At 45.5% G+C, this 21997-nt stretch overlaps 1 protein-coding gene across 1 annotated transcript in view; it reads right to left on the reverse strand.

Annotated features, from left to right (window-relative positions):
* Positions 1–21767, reverse strand: part of PRIMA1 (proline rich membrane anchor 1) — a 46569-nt gene extending 24802 nt beyond the window's left edge. Inside the window, exons 1-3 of the mRNA XM_030950504.1 lie at positions 21629–21767; positions 21157–21290; positions 14905–15055 (exon numbers count right to left, since the gene is read on the reverse strand). Coding sequence (XP_030806364.1) covers positions 14905–15055; positions 21157–21249 — 244 coding nt within the window. The 5' untranslated portion in view covers positions 21250–21290; positions 21629–21767. The remainder of the gene's footprint in view (positions 1–14904; positions 15056–21156; positions 21291–21628) is intronic.
* Between the last annotated feature and the right edge of the window lie 230 nt (positions 21768–21997).

Below are 21997 nucleotides of genomic sequence, written 5' to 3' on the forward strand. Positions count from 1 at the left end.
GCCAGGCAATAGCGGTGCGCTCGGCACAAAGCCCAAACTGATTTATGGCCTCCCTGGAGTAGCTAGGTTAAATAACACTGGTGAAAATCAGCTATTCCTGTAGCAGATGATACTTCTGTTTATCACACTTTGTTGCAGACAAGTTTATATCATGCAGCTGCTCCGTGCATATGTTCCTACTACACTTCTAAGGGGGATACTGCAATCACTACGCAGCGGGAACTTCTGCTATAATAAAAACATGTGTGGGAATGATGCTGGAGAAATTCCCTCCCCCGCAGCTCTTACACTGTAGATACTGTTATTCTACACTCTCAGTTGCCTCATCTTCTTAGTTTTCTCCTCCTTTCTAAAAACACTTCTCTTCTGAAACAAGAAACACACCCAGTTTTGTGCTTAGTTTTGGAGACCGGAGTGCTCAGGAGGTGAAGGAAAGGGATAGTTCTGCAGGAATTTTCTGAAGGTCACAGGCACAAGAGGAGTGCATGGCTTATTGCAAAAAAGAGAACTGGAACTGCAGGTGAAAAAACCTGAGTATGGATAGTCAGTAAGGAAGAGAGCAGCTGGATGGGGGAGGTTAAGTGTGATGCTCAAGATCTAAGCTTTAGGAGTTATTGAACCTGCACACATTTAGGTTTGGATTTAGCAATAGATTTTACTGAAGCTCTATGTTACTCTGCTTTCTTGGTAGGTGTCAGGCAGCTGCTTTTCCTTGGCAGATTTGGGATTCTTACAGAAAATGAACATATTGTTAGGACCAAAATAAAATAATAATAGGTAAAAATATTGGTTGGCCAGACATAAGTAAAGCACATTGTGGGAACATGGCTTGTGCAAACTCACTGCACCTCAGTGAGAAAGCCAGAAAAACAAAATGTCTTTTGACTCCTGGCCAGTCCTCCTCTCTGGATTGTATTTCCTCTTTGGGAGTAAACATCAACAACTGATTTGGCTAAAACGACATTAGAGGGGTGGAAACAGCAAACTCCCTTTCAGACTTGCCAGGCAGGCGCCAGACCTCTGCCCCAAGCCAGCACAGTGACACCATGCCCAGCAGCTCAGTGCAGCCAAGCCCTAAGGTCAGAAACAAGGCAGGATCCCACAGGATGCCCTGGAATGCCTGACACTAAGCTTGTGGGATTACCTGTGTTGGTTTTGTACAATTGCAGAGGGAGACTAGAGAACAGTTCAGAGTTCTACTTACATATGGAAATATGGCAATGCATAGAGCAGAGCACTCAAGGGATTGTCAAACAAAGCAGGAAGGGAAGGTCTGTGCTCCAAATGATTAACAGGCTGAGGGCCAGACCTGCCTGCCTTAATCCCTATTTGGTTGTTGGTGAAGCTGATGGGACCCACCAGAACTGAGGTACCCCTCATTTAGGGGCAAAACATGCTTTCAGCTGCTGAGGTCTTTTGGAGGAGAGCAGGGTTAGAGAGCACAGAGGGAGAATCTGTTCTCTAAAGCATGATCTGGAGAAGCAGTAGCATTTATAGACCTTGTGGTAAAAAGGCTTTTAAGGAGATTACATCATAGCTAGCTTCTGTGTTAATACTCAGCTCTGGCACTTATCTTTACAATGCATGCTCACATCAGCCAGTGCCCTCTGATCTGACTTTGTCTGGTGTTTTTCTAACCAGCAGTCTCCCCATGAGACGCTGCTTTTCACTCCCCATCTGATTCTCTCTCAGCATAAAGGGCTGAATTGTTTCTGCCCTGATTGAATCGCACCCTGTCCCTCTCTGTCTCCAGCAAATGAGAACTGAAGCCTGTGCCTTGCAAGGCAACCCCTTCCTTGCAGCAACACAGGCATTTGGGAGAGCCTCATGGGCATGGTCACATCCTCTGCTCTCCACAGCCTGGGTCACTGCCAGGCTGGGCAGCACTGAGAGTCCTCATGGCATTCCCAGGAATCCTAAGTGCTGCCCCTCCATGGGAGCCATGGCTGAGGGGAGCCCTGCCAGACTTGGTGGCCTGTTTGCTGAAAGGGAGGAGATGTCAATCAGATTAGTGGGTGTCCAACAAACAGGTCACAAGTGCCAAGCATTTGGTGTTAAATTAGTACCCTGGCATTTATTTTAGGAGGTAACCTGGTTTCCAGAGGTTCTTAGCACTCTGAGAACCAGGATGCTTTAAACTGGGTATGAAGATATACAACCTTAAGTTCAATTTTCTGCATTTCATGATACAGGCTATAACCTCTCTGTACTTAGGCAGCATGTCACTGCAGAAGACAGAAATTCCCCTCAGGAGGTGGGTTCTAGGCTCAGTTCTCCTCCTTGCTCACTGAGTGATTTTGGGACAATTTCCACTCCAGCTTTGTTTTTCCTTCTCTGAGACGGGAACAGTTGCTCCAGCTTTCTAAATGGTTGCAAGGTGTAGGGATAAAATGTGCAACATCAGGCTGCATGTCAGCACTGTTGCTATTTCTTTCACAGCTCTTTCATAGAACAGACTTAAAAGTACCCATTTAAAAGTACTTCATCTATATTTCACAAGAACTAGCTGTAATTACCCAACCTTCCTGTCAACCACCAATTCAAGGAAACACAGCAGCAAGGCCACGGTCTGTGACAGAACAGCAGAGCACAACACTGACCTGGAGACAATAATTCTCAGTTCTTTTGAACAGAGGCACCACTGAGAGATACTGAGATGTGCCAGTACCATCCACTTCATTGCACAAACACACACTCCAGCTCTTCAGTGGCAACTGATGTGCACAGGCATTTTATGGGCACTTGCAAATCTTCAGTGAGGAAAGATCAGTGCTGAACACAATCTGCTCGTCCTGCCAAACTGTGTGATCTCATCATGTTACAGTGATGAAAGTGAAAAAGCATCCAGAAAAAAAGAGGCCTGAACACACTGGACCTTCGTGCTCAATCTGCCATTTCAGCACACTTGGGCTATTTCCATTGACAAGCACACACACACACATGCACACACACATGCACACAGACATCTGGGCTTGTTTAGCCTGGAGAAAAGGAGGCTCAGGGGAGACCTCACTACTCTCTACAACTGCCTGAGAGGAGCTGTAGCCAGCTGAGGGTCAGTCTCTTCTCTCGTGCAACCAGCCACAGGACAAGAGGACAGTCTTAAGCTGAACAAGGGGAGGTTTAGGTCGTGTATTAGGAAGAAGTTCTTTTAAAAAAGTGTGATTTGGCAACAGTATGGCCTGCCCAGGGAGGTGCTGGAGTCACCATCCCTGGAGGTGTTTAAGGAAAGACTGGATGTGGCTCTTAGTGCCATGGTCTGGTTGACAAGGTGGTGTTTGGTCATAGGTTGGAGTTGATGATCTCAGAGGTCTTTTCCAATCTAAATGATTCTGTGACTCTGTGAATAACTTCAACATGGGCAGGAAGAAGTTTGCTTCTGGGAATCAGATATGTGGAGACTTCTTCAAGCTGCCAGGGAAAAGGACTATCTTTGCTTGCAGGCTTATGGCACTGTGCCCTGAGCCATTTAACATCAAACAAAATAGGAACCAGTGAAAGAAATAAAGGGTTGCTTCCAAAATGGAACTCACTAGGTACAGAACATGCATTTTCCCACCTCAATCCCACAGCCAATATCACCTCCCAGGTCCACTGCAGTAACATAGGTATAAAAAGAAATTAATCTTCTGGAGTCTTTCTCCTCCAGTCAACCTGTCTTGCTTTCAGGCTGTTTCAGAGGCTGCTTTAGGGCAGAAGATGGGCTCATCATCAGTACCAGGAATTTCTGGGAGAAATAGACTCCTTTGTGGTGCAGTGCAACTGCAGAGGGCACCTCTTGGGGAAGCAACTGCCAAAGAGCAAAGACACTAAGTAGAAAACTTGCCTCATCCTCCCTTGTGACCTGATGGCCACCACTCACCTCAGATCAAGTGAGGAAGTGATTACTAAATCGTTAACAGATTAGTAAACAGTAAACATTGGTAAAGAGCTGTCCAGTCCAAAATAAGGGGGATTGGACCATGGCTTGAAACACTTGCTGAGAGCTAAGTGGCTTGGAGAGCTTATTCAGCATCTATCTGCATTTTTAGGTGATAAAAACCCTTAAAAAACTAGCCCTTGCTTCCTCTGTGCCTCAGGTGCCCTTGGATGAAATCCATGTCCCAACAGGTGCCATGAAGGCAAAGGCAGGTTCTGGTGAGCCTGTTAAGGTTCTGTGGTAGGGATAGTTGTATGGACACTGTAAGCTCAAATAGTGAGCCTTCCCAGGTTGTTAATTCCCTTGTCTGCTGATATACTCTCCTTTTCAGGGTTTTGCTGGAGCTGTATCATCATTGGTAGAAGAGTAAAAAGCCAAGCCATAGTGTGGGGTTTTACTGTGGGTACATGTTCAGCCCTTAAGGCTGCCTCCTTCCACTCATTACTGCATGGCGTTGGTGTGGCTGCAAGTGCTGCATCTCAGCCCTGGCATAGCCCTCACTGGGTGATGGTACAGCCTCCTATTCCTTGGGACAGGACACAGCTGATCAATTCTATAACCATTACCATTACTTTTGAGCCTAATAATGATAATAATAATCTTCAGTGCTTGACACCTACTAGTCTCAAATACAAAGTTTACAAGGATGAAAACATATCTCTGTTTCAGATATGGTAACTCTGGGTGTCTGATATTGTAGTTTACTCTGTTGAGATCTCCCAGCAGGCTGGTGGCAGAGGGAGAAGCAGCACCCCGGACTCTCTTTTCACCGTTCCCTGGAGGGTGGGCAAGATGTCTCCTTTGTGGGAGTCACAGTATGTCACCCTCAGACCTTCTGAAACATTATCAGTCTTTCAGCTCTTACACTGAACAGACCTTCCAAGGAGGGATGATAGAGGCTGAAATTCAGACAGCTGAGATGTGATTTCAGGAGTCTACACTCTTACAGTGATGACCAGTCTTTCACCAGCAAATGATTAATGAGACACCTCAGGGCTGGCAGATTCAATCTCACAGAGAGATGACAGATTTTCTTGGTATAATGTTTTATATACAGATTGAATTAAAGTCCAGATTTGCACAACTTCTTAGAGTGCAACAGTATTCCCATGAGTGGTGCCATCAGTCACAACCTTGGCAAAGTGAATAAAATTCAGTGCTACTGGTATTAAGTCATTATCTTATAGATCCTTAACAGCTTTTTCAAGAGCTTGAGAACCTCTAGGTAATAGCAAAGATTAGACAAACCTCACGCCTTAGTGCTGACACTTTCTCAAAATTAGCACCTTCAGGGAAGCCTGAGACAAAACCAACTGCAGACCGAATTTCCTAAAACAGATTGCGGAAGACTTGGAAATACTCTTCATATTTTCCTAATTTGTTAATAGGACAGTTTCTAAGGTCCTGGTTTAAGTCCCTCTCTGAAAAATAAATGGTTTGCCTGTTGGGCACCCCACTATATGAAGAGAGTGGCTATAACAGACATATACTTTAGATTGGTAAGTGCAGATGGCTCTAAAGAGTTCACTTTAGAAAGAAAGCCATTTTGCAAGTCATATGTCTAAGTTTTAGGGAACAGCCAGCTGACTGTGCAGCTGATACTTCTGTTGATGTATGGCATAATCCTCCTATTTGATATTATGTGGTTTATTTGTTGTATCCCTTCAATAACTCAGTTATTGTTGGAATTAAGGGCTACAGTGATCACTTTAAAATGTCCCTTAAAAGATCAATGAATAATTCCCATTCCTACTGCTCTCAAGTTCCTTTTCCAAATTGTATTCAGATTCAACTTAAGGGAAATTAAATTGATGATCCACCCAGAATAAAATGGAACTGCAATGAGAAAGGCCTTCCAAACCAGGTGTAAATTTAATTCTAATATAAGTAAAATTACATTTATCAACTAATAATTTTTCATGCAGTTTCCATAAAATACGGAACACTTAGAAATTACACTTAGCAATTACATCACATTAACAGATTGAGGCATTTCACCCTGCCAAATGCCCTCATATGAAGTCCTCAATCACCACTCAGTGTATTTGGAACTCCTGGAAAGCTAAAAGACAAGGCACAGGTTTCTTTTCAGTCACAAAGGCAAGCAAATTGGTTACAGGTTGCTATTGCACTGCCCCTAGGCTTTACACAGACCATGACTCCCTGCTGAAACCTGCACCTGGCCAGATTGAAGCAAGAGTTAAACCAAACCCTCCCTGTGCTCCACTGATGGTCATCTCCTTGGATAATGGCTATGAAATAAAAATGTGCATCACTTTCAGAAGGAAAGGAAAATGTCCAGGGATGATTCAAGAGAATCTGCTCCATTGGTAAAAGTCCAGTTCAATAGCAGCATTTGTCAAGGAACAGATCTTTGTCTAAAATTATTTCTAACCAATGAACTGATGAAATACCAGCTCCATTTAAAAGACACTTCAAAATAATAAAATAATTCATTTAAACAGCCATTAGGGATCCACAATTTGCTGCTATATTTATGTAGTTATAATGCAATATGATTTACTAGTGGAAGGGTTAAATTAACTTGCATAATTATTAACAACAGATTTGGCAGCAGCATCAGTTACTAGCTGATATTCATACTATATTAATGGACACTGTGTCCTCACTTTGGGATACCATCCTGAATTTCCAGACTACTGCTTCCTTGACCTGCTACACTGACTTAAATATTACTCTTAAGCTGCAATTACACAAGCAGGGCAGCACCTTTATATCCTGTTCATAACAATACAATGCACAAAACCCTTACAAGAACATATTTCTTCAGGTCTGCTTTAGCAGGGTCAGCTGCTTAGCCCTTCCTGCTGGAACAGCTTGTGCCAATTAAGCATTTACTTCTGACTTGTCAAGATGAGGCACAACTCCTTCTGCCAGGAGCAGGTGAACCTACAATTACTTGTAAATCAGCAGCCTCTGACTCATCAGTAACTTCACTGAAGATTTGTTATCTTCTTAATCAGTGAAATGGTAGGCATGTACAAATGGACTGCCATCCACAGAAGGAATTAATGTCTCCAGCTTAGCCAACTCCTTCTGCTTAAAAAAAAAACAACAAGATGTTGGAGTGTGCATCTCAGAGTAGAAAGGACTGTTCTATTGCAGAACCAGTTTAATATGTGATGGTTCTTCTTAAAAATTAGACAATGCTTTTAATCTATAGACAACAGAACTCCCACTGATTTGTGCACTGCAAAATCTGGCCTGAGGCTCTTACTTTTAAATGCTTCAAAATGCATTTTCAAGAGAGAGGATTTTTCCATTCTATCAATTTATTACTGTATGAAAAATTCAAAACAAATATGCAAGGTCCCAGAGCAGGGGAGATATTCATCACTTGCCTAAATAACAATCAGACTTGGCAAAACATTTCAGAATTTATTGTGATGAAAAACTCTGAAATGGGAAAGCACTGGAAGCTGTGACTGACCATCTGGTCTTACCAGTGTCTCAAACAGAAAGAGATTTTACAACTCAATAAGAGGAGATGTTAGGTGAAAGAGTGACAGCAGAATCCTATAATGAAAGTATTAGTATGAACCTTTCCAGTCTTACCTGCTTTCTAATCACTAATCAGCTCTTCAGACTTAACATAACATCTTACATGGTCAAACTATTTCAAATTTTGTACTTGATTGCTGCTTAAGAAATATCCTCACCATAAATAATTCTCTCATTTTAACTGAGAGGTGAGGACTTGTAATTTTATTCCTACACCAGAAATAACTGTGCTTAATGGAGAAAAAAAAGGTAGGATTTTGAATTCTGTATGTCTTTAGTGACAAAATCAAGTGCCTGCAATTTGAGGACGAAAATCCAATCGCTGCATTTCTGATTTAGATGGGTGAATTCTGCTTAATCCAGTCTTGGATGCTTAATGATTTGGTTCACTGTGCTAAGAGTGAAGGCAGTGTCTTTGATGTGAAAACAACATGATGGGAACCTGGACTAGACTCTACTTCTGCCATCCTCCATGGCTCCAGGCTGTGGGCTCAGAGTCCAATCTAGATTTGAGTGTCTCCAAATCCTACAGCCAGTTCTGAGAGTCACATTCCTCCAGTAACACAAAAGTGTATGTGGGAGATGACAAGAATTGAATTTTGGTTTTGCTTTGTAAATTATGAACAATGCTCTCACACAAGACTGCAATTCACAGTATGACAGCTGTGTTACCAAAACTGGAAGGGCTTCCCTGTTTCAGCATTCTGCTGGCATTTAAAAAAAGTCATTGTCTAGACCAGACTTGCTGTCACAGTAGCAGTCACTACTGTAAATGTCTTCATGCAGGAGACAATGTGTCCCTGCCATTCTGGGCTACTGTAGTTCTCTGCTGTTCAGGTTTGGTTAGTCACCATGTTGTATGCAGGATGGAGGGAAATGTCGTCTATTCTAAAACGAACCCAGCCCTGCCTGTTTGCTAACAATTCCTTTGGGCATCACTGCGGAGAAATGCACCCAAGATTCCTCTAATATATCCAAATATCTCAAAGATGAACAAGACTTTCAGGCAGAAGGGCAGTAGGTGAAGTGTGGTCCTGCCAGCTGGGCACTTAGGGCCAGCAGCTTTGCAGTGGGTGCTTGTAAAGATAGAGAGCCCTCACAAGATTAAATGCTTAACCAAAGGGAAACTTAAACTCTGAGCTCTCTGAGGTGGTCAACTCCTGTTGCAGCAGCCTGCATCAGACTGAGCTGAGCTGACTATTGGTCATCTCATATTTGAACACACATCGTGCCCTCCAGGAAGGCTTCAATTCATTTTGCAATCAGCTTCCCCTCCACTCCAGGGGGATAATCAGGCCTCTGCCAAAGACAAAAGTTCTTTAGGCATTGAGTAGGCAAACACATCAGCATCCAAGTACAAGAAATGTAGAGGTGAGCATCAGGACCATGCTCAGTTTTCCTGGTGGAATAACAATGTGGAGTATTCAGCATAATGTTCAAACTCATTCTTTGAATCCACACTGGATCACCTGTGCATTTCTACCATCAGGATTTAGGACCAAGAAAATCCCAAGGAAAACCCATTTCTTATTCTTTTATGTCCTAGAGCCATACAATGTTTATTTCTATAACAAGTTCTTGCTCTGAAAGGCTATTTTAACAATAAACAAGACATCTGAAAACTTTGTTTACTCGAAAACCTACACAAAGTTTAAGAAGTTACAGACTATTCCTGTTCTTCAGATTCCTGTCTAATATACACACATTGTGACAGCCCAGAAATGAGTGGCATTCCCCAGGGGATGGTATTAGGACTGGTGTTGTTTAACATCTGTGTCAGCAACTCAGACAGTGGGATTGAGCACATCCTCAGCAAGTTTGCTGATGACACCAAGATGTGTCATTCACTCAACATGCTGGAGGGAGCAGCTGCCACCCAGAGGGAGCAGATGCCACCCAGAGGGAGCAGTTGCCATCCAGAGGTAAGGGATGTCATCCAGAGGGACCTTGACAGGCTTGAGCAGTAGGCATGTGCAAACCTCGTGAAGTTCAGCAAGGTCCTGAACCCATGTTGGGGCCATCCTGAGTACAAACAAAATCTGTGAAGAGAATAGATTAAGAGCAGCCCTGAGGTGAAAGACTTAGGGGTGCTGGTGGACAAGAAGTTTGACAAGACATGGCAATGTGTGCTCACAGCCCAGAAAGCCAGGTGTGTCCTGTGCATCAACACAAGCGTGACCATCAGGTCAAAGGAGGGGATTTTCCCCTCTACTCCACTCTCATGAGAGCCCATCTGCAGCACCATGATCAGCTCTGGGCCCAGTATAAGGAAGATGTGGACTCACTCCAAGTGGGGCATGAAGACAATCAGAGAGCTGGAGCACCTTTTCTATGAGACCTTAGAGGTCCTTCTATGAGGCTGAGAGAGCTGGAGAAAACTCCAGGGAGACCTTAGAGCAGCATTCAGTACCTGTAGAGAGCCTACAAAAAAGCTGGAGAGGGACATTTCACAAGGGCACGTATGGCTAAGGACAAGGGGTAATGGATTTAAACTGGAAGAACATAAGTTTAGATGTTAGGAATAAATTCTTTACTGTGTGGGTGGTGAGGTACAGGAACAGGTTGTCCAGAAGTGTTCAAGGAACACTTCTCCATCCCTGGAAGCATTCAAGGCCTGTTTGGATGGGGCTTTGAGGAACCTGGTCTAGGGGAAGGTATCACTGCCCATGGCAGGGGGGTGAAACTAGATGATCTTTATGGTCCTTTTTAACCTGAACCATTTCATGAATCTACAGTCTGTCCCAAAAGATCTGAATGCCCTTAGCTTTCCTACTTGCACTAAAGGGATCCTACGTGCTTTCTGAAATGAGGCTGTACATCTGAGCTTATATAGCTGCCAAAAGGTTTCACCCTTCTTGTAGCTGGTCATTTTTATTTTGGCATTTTCACCAGCCCAAATAACAAGTTAATTAGATGCTCTGTCTCCAGAGATAAAGATTTCACTCTGCAAAACAAAATGATACAATTACTGCATGGAGATTAGAGTCCTCTGCAGTGATGTCATTCACTTTGGCTTTGCACTGACATGATTGTGCTTGATCTCAGCTGACAGCTCAGGGCAAACTTCCACTAAGGTCAGGAGCGCTAAAGACTTCACTGTGCACCTATGTGCCAGCATCCAACCACCAGAGACTAGCTCATGTACCCAGACTCAGCTCAAGTTTCCTCCTCTAAATTTTGACTGAAGCAATGTTTGAACGAGCACTTCATCCAGAGAGCAGATGGCACCACCATGGACTCCTTGTCCAGTATGGGAGAAAGGTAAAGCAGAGACAGCAAATGTTGCTCACCAACAAGCCAGGAGTACAGGCAAGAACATCCTTTCTCTTTCTTGTACCATTTTAAAGAAGTCACTTCTGATATTTGTTTTTCATAAGACCTTACACAGGTTAAAACTGATACTGACTACTGTGTATATCTAGCTCTAACCCCTTCCCCCTTTCCTCTTTTGAAATCCTGGCTTTTACTTCCAGACAAAGTCCTTTCTTCTTTGCAATGCCCCTGGAGAAACCTGCATGCTCATGGAGTATTTAGGGGTTGACAACAGCAGTTTTTCAGATTTTTAAGGGTCAACATCATTTGAACTAGCTTAATCTCATGGGCCGGTGAAGCTGGGTTAGAAATGCTGCCTAAACAAGTATTCCATCCACCTTGTCTTAGCCTTGGCTGAAATCCAGAGACAAGGAGAAAAGCAGATGGAGAGAAAAAGACACAGTTAATTAAAGGCCAGGTTCTGAGCATCTCTATTGCCTTCAGGTCATTACAGACATATCTAGGGAACACACTCAATTTCATTGAAAGTTCCTTCTTCCTTTGCTGTCAGCATCTAAGTTTAGTTGGCCTTAGGCCCCTCAGAGCCTCATGAGCTTTCCCTTCACTTCATCAAGGAGCAGTTTTCTAGGCATGGGTTAAAGAGCAGGCTGCTGCTTGCATAAGGGGAGTTACTCCAGAAACATCAATGTGCCAAACCGTCTGCAGGAGCTGCCACGAGCTCAGGGACCACGTCTCCTGACAGTCCCCACCATCACACAGTCCCCACCATCCTTGGTACTCCTAACATGGGCTGGAGTCCCTCTCCTCAGCCCCTGGGTAAGGGACACATCTGTATCAAATCAGACAGCAGCATCTCAATGGGATGACAAAAAAACTGTGCCTGAAATGAAGCTCAGGAAAGTCAAAGCTCAAACAGCCCATGTGTCCCACTTTGCAGAAAAAGCTGCAGGTGAACCAGCAATACTGAGACCCAGCATGCACAGGGAGCAGCACGGCTGATGGCAGCTTTCATCTGCATACTGTGAGGCAGATGGATTCCCAGGAGGAGGCACAGGGTTGTGCTGCCATGAGGGAATTGGCTGCAGAGCAGAGGCAGTGAAGGCAAGATCAAGGGTTGGATGGGGCACCACAAATGCAAGTGGTCCATGTGAAGGAGTTAAAAATGTGGGGAAAGGAGACCTGGGGTCATCCCCGAAGGAGGACAAAAGCACTCTATTTAATTTCCCATATTCATATGGTTTCATTATTCAGTGCCTCCTCAGGATGGGCTGAAACACTCCCCAGACATTCTTAATGTAAGTACCCAGCTCTAACAGGGAGGTGTCTCCTAAACCAGGGAAAGCTGGTGCTCCTAACACTGCTTGTGGTTTTAGACTGCCTGCTAAGCTGTGTGATTCTACTCATTTTCTCCAGAGGGAATTAGGTTATTTCCCCTCAGAGCAAACACAGCATTTTCCAGCTATTATATGTGAATTCTAGGATTCTTTGCATTTAATAGATTTTGTATAAATCTATCTGCAGGAAGCAGAGCTAAAGATTTGTTGCTGGATCAACCTGTCAATACTGAAGTGTCTAAAGAGACACTAAATGTACTATAATTGTTCCTAAAAGTCCTCAAAGCACAATAAAAGCCTTTCAGGGAGTGATTCAGCTGCTCACAAACAGTTATGCAGTGCCATCCCATACAACCAAGTAGGGTTTGTAAAACAATCAGGTGGGACTAATAGAGAGGACACATCAGAGGGTTCTCTGATTTTCCACAACAGCAGCTTGAGGCCACGTCAAGGAGCACTAGATGCTTCATACAGCAGACAACTGAACTGTCAGTGTCTGTAGTGACCAGAGAGACAGGATTTTTGCATCTATTGGCTTTAACCACCCAGCCCAAACCATGGTAGCTCCTTTAGAGTTGATCTAAATCTCCAGCAACATTCAGTTTGATTGCAGAGAGAGCTTTTAAGGACAGTACCAAGCAGACTGCAGCCTTTTGTGGCTCAGAAAGCTCTGAAAGTAATTCCAGCATCTTTATGTAGTATCTCATAACACAGACACTCTACCTTGTAAAGGTAAAAATCTTGCAGCTCCTGGACTGCTGTTTTTTTTGCAGATGTCTTTCCAGTACTAAACTTTATTCACTTAGCAAGTTCAAAGTGCAAATTTAGCATCAATCACTTCACAATAGCTTTTGGCTCTTTATTTTCCTCTCCTCTGAATACCATTTAAAAGCAGTCTCTATAACATCAATATTTAACCACAAGGCTTGTTGTTTCTCCCAAGGAAGTGGATTGCTGTACACATGGACTAAATCACAGTGCCTAGACAGCTGATGATAATGAAAGCATCATTCAAGATGAGACACTTGATTACTACTCTAAAGCTTACCAGTGAAAGAAATGTGTAATCTCTTTTTTTCATTGTATTTGAAATGAAGCCACTTGCTTAAGTATTAGTCATCTGGATTTATATAGCTCATTTTTAGAACTGTGTTAGCACCTGGCAATCCAGCCTGAGAAAGCATCAGGCTATCCCAGTCACGGGCCCATTAGATTTCTTGTTCTTCTTTCTGCAATGTGTGACAGACTTCTTTTTTTCTGACATGATTTACTTCCCACTTGACAGGGGACAAATCCATGCACTCAGAGCAGCTGCCTGATGGAGGGGGAGCAGCCTGGCAGTGGTGCTCCCTTCCCAGTACAGCTGGTCAGCGGGGCAGGTTCCTGTGCCAACACTGCCACATCTCATCCCCCTCAGGGTAACAGGGTACCCCAGGCACAAGAAAAGAGAGTGACAAAGTACTTTATTTTCTGGCTGTGATACAAAGATCAAGGTAATTTTCCATATTACTGCTCATGACATTTTCCTGAACATTGAAAGAGATTTTTCCTGCTATAAAAACTATCCCTCTCTGCTTTCCCAGCTGTCTTTGTACTTCCTTTCCCAAGTGTTTCACTGTTGGCTTTTCTCTGCCTTTGCCTTAATTTTCTGCAGTGTAGCACAAGTACAAAGCATGCTCCTGGCAGAAAAGACACTGAAAAATTCTGCCAGTCCTCTGCCTGACTACAAGCTGTGCAGAAGCCTTCTTCATGTCTTCTGCACATCTGGAGATGCCGCTGATAAAGACAAACAGCCAGATGATGATACCTAATGATTTATTTTTCCCTGGGGGAAGTGCTGAGGATACTGGATACACTTTGCAACACTGCTCCCAGGAGAGTTTACATAAGCAGGGAGAAGAATTAATAGGCAGCCTTATAGGGAGAGATGAATTTATGAAAATGCATAAGCATTAAGGAGATTTACTGGAACACCAAACTCCAGGGACCCAGTCTGTGTCCCTGAACCCTGGGTGCAGTAGAACCAGGAAGGTCTCTCCTACACTGCAGGGACCATGGGCACAGATATCACTCTCCAGAAATTATCTGTATGTCAGGGATCACAGGAATACTGATGTGGAAAGCAGCTGCAGAGACAGCCAGCAGGAACTGAAGGCACCAGGTGCGCTGGGCATGGGGATGTATGGCTGGAAATAAGGAGGAGCTTGGATGCACTGGGTAAGGCCTAGGAACACTGACTTGTGTGAAGAGAAAGAGATGAGTCTTAGCCTGCATGTGTATTAGTGGGAAAGCTGCTCACTTGCCATTGACTCCTGACATGCCTCCTATTTTTGTAACAGTTGTAAGCAATTTAAAACCAGTGAGCCTGAGTCACTGCTATGGTAAACTGTAGTGCTCCAGTGTCTTGACAACAGTCAAACATACTGAATGGTCTAGACAGAGTGTTTGGATTTTTGTCTGCTTATAAATTAATCTGCTTTGGAGCACCCAGACCTTCAAGCTGCACACCTGGCAAAAAAGGGGGTCATGACACCCAAGGGGCAGCACAGCACTGTGTCTCTGTAGGAATGCATTTCCCAGGGCTAGAGGAGTAGGGAATCATTTAAAACCAGGAAATCATATATAAGACAATGAAAGGAGGGAATTTCTCTGGCTTTCCTCCAAAAGCTAAGCATTATTCATTGATCAGAAAACAGATCTCCATCTCTACTGAGAACATTTCTTCTTCCATTTGCTAAGTGGAAAATGACAAACGAGCTAGCTGTGCCCTTTCCCACATCCCTTCTGCTGTCTGTCCAGGTGTCCCCGTGCTTTGCCCTCCTTCAGCACACCCCAGCAGTATCAGCAGCTACTTACTTGGCACCGCCAGCAACCTCGGGGGCGGCGGAGGTGGAGGAGGCGGTGGTAACAGTGGAGGTGGCCTGCACTGGCAAATTTCCTGGCAGCTCTCTGTAAATTTCTCTGCTACAGGCTTGGAGCATGACTTCTGGGGCTCACCCTGAGTGATCTGTGAAGAAACAAGTCATTGCATGAGCAGCAGAACAGTGAAAACTGATGAATGTGATTTTTAGGCTTGAGTACCTGAGTGGCACCTCAGACCTGTAGCAAGAACTGAGCTAAAGTTCCTAAGATGTCCCTTCCCTACATGGTCCCCATTTAAAATATTTCTTTTATTTAACACAATCTCTTCAATAACTCTTTCCCTCTGTCAAATTTGGTTGAGATTGGCCAGCTGGTTTCTGAGTTATTATGGGCTAAGGAGAAGGCAGGCAGTGGCAGACAATGCGATTGCATAAGCCTTCTTTCCTTAGGAAAGCCATCTAGCAGCATGCATTATTCACAGGGTCATTGCTGCAAGCCAAAGAGAGCTAATAAAAATTACAAGACAGTTAGGGTCAGGATTATGCTCATTTTCCTTAAGGCAGAACTGAGAGCCAGAGGACATCCCTCCTCTACTTTGCCAGCCTCACCTGGAAGTTCAGAGAGCATTTCACAGGGTGATTCACTTCCTGCCAAGACGGGAGGCTACCTGCATTTTAATCATCTGTGGACCACAGCAATAACATGGTTTAAATGGAAATACCACATTGTAGCCTCCTGTGAGATGCAGTGTTGGGTAATAACAAAAGTGAAGATGAGGCATTGCAGAACCCAAGCGTAAGCATCACTTGGCTATGAGAAATGATTTAGCCAGTACTGGTATACAATATATTCAGTAGCTTGATCTAGTCACGACAAGGACTATTTATCAACAGCATATTTTTCTTATCATAGAAGTATTTACATAACTAGGGATTTAAGGAATATTCAGCAAAATTTGGTAAAATGTAATGCTACAAAATGGAGTCAGTCCCCAATGAAAAGGAAATTTGCTGAGCATCACAGAAGCTTCTGAGAGGTGTTAACTTCAGAGGTCTCTAAGCCAGCTCCTTCTGAATGACTTATACAGGATACAATATCGAAGAGACAAAGCAAAGCCTAAAAGATTAATAAGCATGTTATCTAACAAGCACTTTGAATGTAAGCATTAGGAGACTGCCTGGGACAGGCTTGTGTCCTGCTGAAGCTAAGGACAGTTATGCTAGCATATTTTCTTGTCAAGTTTGGTCTCAGGCGGGTTATTGTCCTAATAGTTTTGGCCTAACATCACCTTCTTTAATTAGCTTTTTTCCACAACATGCTGGTCATTACAAACAGGACGTCTCATGCCATGCTCTCTGATCTGTTTTAGGCAGGCTTCTTCCGCATCTCTGGCAGGGTCACCCAGGGTTGCCTTCTCCCCACTTCTCTCTGCTGCCCAAGTTTTGCTTCCCTGCCCCTGCCAGCTCTGGACACACAGTCTGTCTCCTCTCCCCTTTCACCCCTGGCCCCCAGCACGGCCAGCGCCTCTTCCACCGCCCACAGCTGAGCACCAAGGGGGCTGCACTGCCCTGAAGGAAAGCTGTACACATTGTTTCATATATTTCTGGCCAAAAAGAGAGACATGGCTAATTAAAACAACATCACTGCACAAAGGACGTGCTCACATGCGTAGGAGGTTTCTAAATGCAGAAAGACGCATTACTCTGGCCTCAGGGAAATGGAGGTAGGGCTTTGTTGATTAAATATTATAGGGAGGGAGCAAAGAATAGAAAAGGCTACGTGTAGCTAAGTTGGAAGGACAGCACAGCATAAGGCAGAAGGCTCAGTTCTTTAAACAGCTTGTCTAAATCTATTACCAAACATAGGGAAAAACAAATTCAGCACAAGTGCTTTCCAACTTTCCCCTTCACCATCAGGTAACAGTAAGAGGATGGTTGAAGATCATCCCAGACAGCTTCCAGGAACTGACACAAACTCTCTGAACACTCTAATGAATCAAAGCGACTTGGCTGTGCAATCCCTCATGACTAGTAATAAATCTGTCAGCTAAGAAGGTTTATTTGTTTTTAAAGTAAGTGATCCAGGCAGCAGAATATCCTCCATGCTGCTTCAGCTCTTCCAACACCGCTCACATGAGGGGCTGGGGTTCCAGGCACGCTCCCAGGAAGAGCCCTGTGGGAGAAGTGTCCTTTCCTGCAGTGTTGGGGGCATACCTGGGGTACCTCCCTCTTCAACAGGTGTGACAATATTTACCGTGCTGCCAGAAGGAGGTGGGGCAACACCTCTCCGGTGGCGCTGGCAGCTGATTAGGAAGCAGCTATTAACTCCTAGCTACAGCCTGGGCCCTGGGTTATCAAATCCTGAGAGCTCAGTGCAGTCTTGCAGGGGACAGTGAGATGGGAGAACATGGACACAGGGAAGAATAACACTGAGCAGACTTGGAGCCAGCTTCCTTTGCAGATCAGAAGCAGCTTTGCATTTGTAAGTTTGAAGACACTGCTGGTATGGCAAAACTACGTTGACTTATTGCTCTAACTTAATATCAAGCAGAAGCAAAGGCTTGCTCTGTCTTTTTTTAGAGCTATTGACTACTTTTAAATCCCTGGAGGCTCTCCTCCCTTAGGCTGGTAATAGAGTGTCCTCAGAAAATAGCAGATAATTTTCTCAATTACTTTTCAGACAAGATTAACACTATCATGGCCAGTCACTTGCTACTCCTGGTCCTGTCTACTTTAAAAATATTATTTTAGAGAAAAAAAAAAAAAACAAGAAAAGAAAAAGAAAAGGAAAAGTTGCTTTATTTCTCAATACTTTATCCTGAACCTCTATAACAATTTCCCATGATCATTTTTAAAAGTCAGGAAAGAACTGACATTTAAAAGCATGGGCTTTATCACCTATTTGTTTCCCTTCTCCTGTCACTGGGTGAAATGTGTGGTTGTTAGAAGATAGAAGTAGCAACATAAATATTACCTTGACAGGTTTGTCTTAAAGGCTTTGTTTTAAAAACAAAGATATTTTAAGTTGGTTGAAATCTGCCAAGAAAAGGAAATGCCCAAATCGAGGTTGAGGGTCTCAGGGAGGAGAGAAATAGTCAAGGACTGCAGCAAGAGGACAGAATAGTAACAGTAATATAAAGCAGCAGATAACAGTAGCAAGATAGAATCAGGAAAAAAAGGAAGGTATTTGGCTCCTCTTCAAGGAAAAAAAAATCCCCATGTTGATGTCTATTAGTCTTCTTATGAAAGAAATGAAGGCTATTACTTGTGTCTTCTAAAGGTAAGCAGAAAAAAATCACTAGAAAATATGCTTTAGGGAACAATCTTGCTCTGGCAGGAGATGATGAAATAATACTCCATTGTTTCTTTCTTACTGCTCGCAATTCAAGGTAAACTGCCTTTACAGCATGTGGCAGGAAAAGTGTTTTGAAAGAGCCACACCTTTCTATGGCCAGGTCAACTAAATGAATCTGGCCTCAGACTTTACTGGTTATTTGCTCCGGCAGACTCTGGCAGGCTGCCAGGCAGTGTGTGGCACAGGGGTTGCCTTGGCAAGGGAACACCTCTGGAGATGGATCCCTTGCTCCCTAGCTCTCCCAGCCATTCCTCTGGTGCTCACACCTTTTCTTGGCCTATCTGAAACTTGGTTGCTTGTTCGGCACGAGGCTTTCTTAGCACACTGAGCAGTTGGCCAGACTAGATACATGCTGCCTGGACTTCAAGCTGATGCATTATTTCCCTGCTCTGAAAATATGTACCGTTGACTTTATGGATTTGTGCATTTGATGTGAACGTGTTTTGCAAAAAGAACAAATGTTTTAAAATATTTATGGAAATGAAAATCTGATCCACAAATGTCCAGGGAAGAACGAACAGAAAGTGGTAACTGGTGGTTTCCTTTTTGCAGTCTCTGTCTCTGAAGTTTATGCCTGTGGAATATTTCTCTTTAATCCACGATTTCTTTTAGAAACAGTGATCCTAGTCCTGTTTTGCATACCATGGAAGAATAAATCTGCATGTGGTCAGAACTGTTTAGTATTTCAGTAGAGTCCCACGGGGTTGCAGCTGTCCACATGCACGTTCTACAGAGTGGGATGGGGAAGGAGGATTAATACAGCCCCTGGAGGGTGGCCTTCTTGTGACTTTTTTAATCGGGTAAAAGGAGCAAAGCTTTAACAGAAAAGTGCAGTTGACTGAAGGCACAGAGACCTCTAAAAGCCTGCTGATGTAGCAAGAGCTTTGTCTCTTGGTAGCAGTCTACAGAGATGAGATGAGATGAGATCTCACCACTGCTGCATAAATCCCAGGACAGCTCTGTGCAATTCACATCAGTTAATCCAGATCCATGTTTACAAAACCAGAATAAATGTGTCCCTGTTATTTATCATAACTCTTTCTGCACTTTTTAAAATTATGTCAAAAGCCTCTGACAGAATCATCCCTTCCCTCTTGTCACAGAACTGGCTACCATGCTAATAAGAAAAGATTGTGGGTTTTGTTTTGGTTTTGTTTTTAGTAAGACAAATGTTTCTCCTTTGATTAGCATCTGACTGACTCTTTTAAGTGTCTCAAGGCAGGGCCTAAGGAGGAAAAGGCGAGGTGGGAGGGAAGGCTTTGCCGCACGAAGTCTTTGTGGGGACAAATGCATGCAGAGGGGCTGGGGGATGTGAGAAAAGAAACATGCCTGCTGCTAGAGACGGATCAGGGCAGGGGAGCAACGATGCAACAGCACAGAATTAGTCAAGGAGAGAATGGCTTGTGAGACTGAAGATAAGAGCAAGGATTATGACTCAACATGGAGAAAGGAATCTTGGGAGGGGTTCAACCATGAAGGAATTTCAGTCACAGGAAGGATGGAAGGCTGGCATGCCAGTGAGCATTCCACACCTGCCCTTCCCATTGGAATCTGCTGATGGGAGCCTAGTTTTGGGAAAACTGGAAAAAAGCAGGCTTAGTGTTTGTTCTTCCACAGAACAGCAAGCAATAGCACAAGCACAGTTGATGAATGGGTCATTCATCCAAATTCCAAATTATTGCAAGGAAAGGCTGGTGAGCTCCTTGGCTTCTGTATTTCTCGGAGCCTGTTTCAGTTTTTATAAATGTAATTGTTTTAGAAAAATAATTTTAGATCATGTGAGTAGTTTCCCAGAAATATGTTTATCTGAGATTTTTTTTCTCTGCTCAATTGACTGATAGGGGAGAGGCTGCAGGAGGCATCTCTTTTCACCCAACTGTGCTTCCCTGAGAAATTCAGTTATAGTTTAACTTAAGATTAGCTACCTAAATACTGGAGGAGGACAGCAGGAAGGTAGGGCTGGCAGAAATTTTATGACAGGACATTGTTTTAAAGGTTGTTTTTGTTGTATTTCTGTTCATTTTAATCCATAAGGAGCACAAATCCTCTTTGTCATTCATGGCAAGAGACAAGATGCTAAAACAAACAACATCTCTCTAGTCTCTTGGGAGTCACTAAGTTTAGATCAGGGAGTAAAAGATGTGGAGTCTCCACTTTGTTTTTCCAAGAAAAAAACTGTAATTGGTCTGTTCTTGAACGGTACTTGGCTGGCTCATCAATCACTTCTCTGAAGACTTATATTATAAATAAACTTTGAAATATCGAAGTGACGCATTTGAGATGAGCTTTGCTGCTGTTCTGATTCTCCAAACTGGATGGGCGCTCTCCCTCACTGTGTACCAATTTCTCCCAGTCTCTCTTGCTGGCCACCCACATTACAATCAAGGTCACACAACACCACGGCGTCGGAGTTGGCAAAAGCTGATTCAGCCCTTTACCCAGAAAACCCTCCATTCAATTCGCAATCAATACCGAAACCCCACGGCAAAGCACGACCGCCGGGGCTCCGCTCCGCCGCTGCCTCTTCCCGTGCATCTTGCCACCTACAGCAAAATGCGCTTCCCAGCCCTCCGACCGCTGGCGCGCCGAAGAAACTCAACTCCATCCTGCCGGGACCGAGCACTCTCGGACCGAGTTCAGCGCTCCGGGGCTGGCACGGCCGCCCGTCCCGCACACCCGCCGGCCCGCAGCACCCGGCAAGGGGGGCCCTCTCCGGGGACAGCAGCAGCTCTCCCGGCTGTGGGGCCGCCTGCGCGACCACCGCCCCGCCACGGCCTCCTCCCCGCATTGCCGGGGGTGCCGGAGGGGCTCTGCCCGCGCCCCCGCTTTTCCCCCGCCCCGGCCCCGCCACCCCCGCGCCCCGCAGCTGCCAGCGGGCTCGGGCGGCCCTACCTGGAGGGACCCCAAGAGCGGGTGGAGGGCACAGTGCAGCAGCAGGGAGGGCCAGCAGCAGCGGAGCAGCCCCAGCAGCTGCCGGAGCAGCATCCCTCCTGGGCGGGCGGGCGGGGGCGCGGGCTCCGGGCGACCTGGGGAGGGAGCAGAGCGAGCCGGCAGCAGAGGCGTTGGCTCGCACCCATCCCCGGAGCGCGACTGTCCCAACTTTAATTCTGGAGGGGAGGGAGGGAAGGCGGGAGGGAAGGAGGGGGGGAGGGAGGCAGGGAGATGGGCGGGTGGGGAGGGGAAAGAGTGGTCGGGAAAACCCAGAACCCTGCAAGTTCCGGCTCCCTCAGCAGGGAGACGCGCCTCCACCCCCGCCCTGCGCGCCTCCCTCCCCGCCCGCCCCGCCGGCTTCCCCTCCCGGGGATGCTCCGGCTGTCGCCGCCGGCAGCCTCTCCGTGCCGGGGGCTTCCCGGCCGGCGCTCACCGCTGAGCTCGGGGCTCCCGCACACACGGGAGGGGAGCGGGAAAAGTTTGGAGCCAGGCGCGGAAAAAAAGAGGCAGGGCCTGGGCCGGAGCCGGAGCCGGAGCCGGAGCCGGAGGGGAGAGGCGGGGAGAGCGGCGCGGCCGCGCATCCCGGGCATTGCATCTCCCACCAGCCCGCCGCCGCTGCTGCAGTGATTTTTCAAGCCCATCGAGGCAGTCCCTTCCGCGCACGGCTCCCCTCGTCTCTCCCTCCCCGCCCGGGCTCCTCCCGGCGGCAGCTGCCTCCGCTGAGCCCGGGCGGCTCGGGGACCTGCGGGAGCGGGGAGCGCCGCACCGCCCCGCGCCCTCCCCGCAGCCGAGAGCGGGACCC

The sequence above is a fragment of the Camarhynchus parvulus genome, chromosome 5 (assembly GCF_901933205.1).
Source record: "Camarhynchus parvulus chromosome 5, STF_HiC, whole genome shotgun sequence".
In the NCBI taxonomy this organism is placed as follows: domain Eukaryota; kingdom Metazoa; phylum Chordata; class Aves; order Passeriformes; family Thraupidae; genus Camarhynchus; species Camarhynchus parvulus.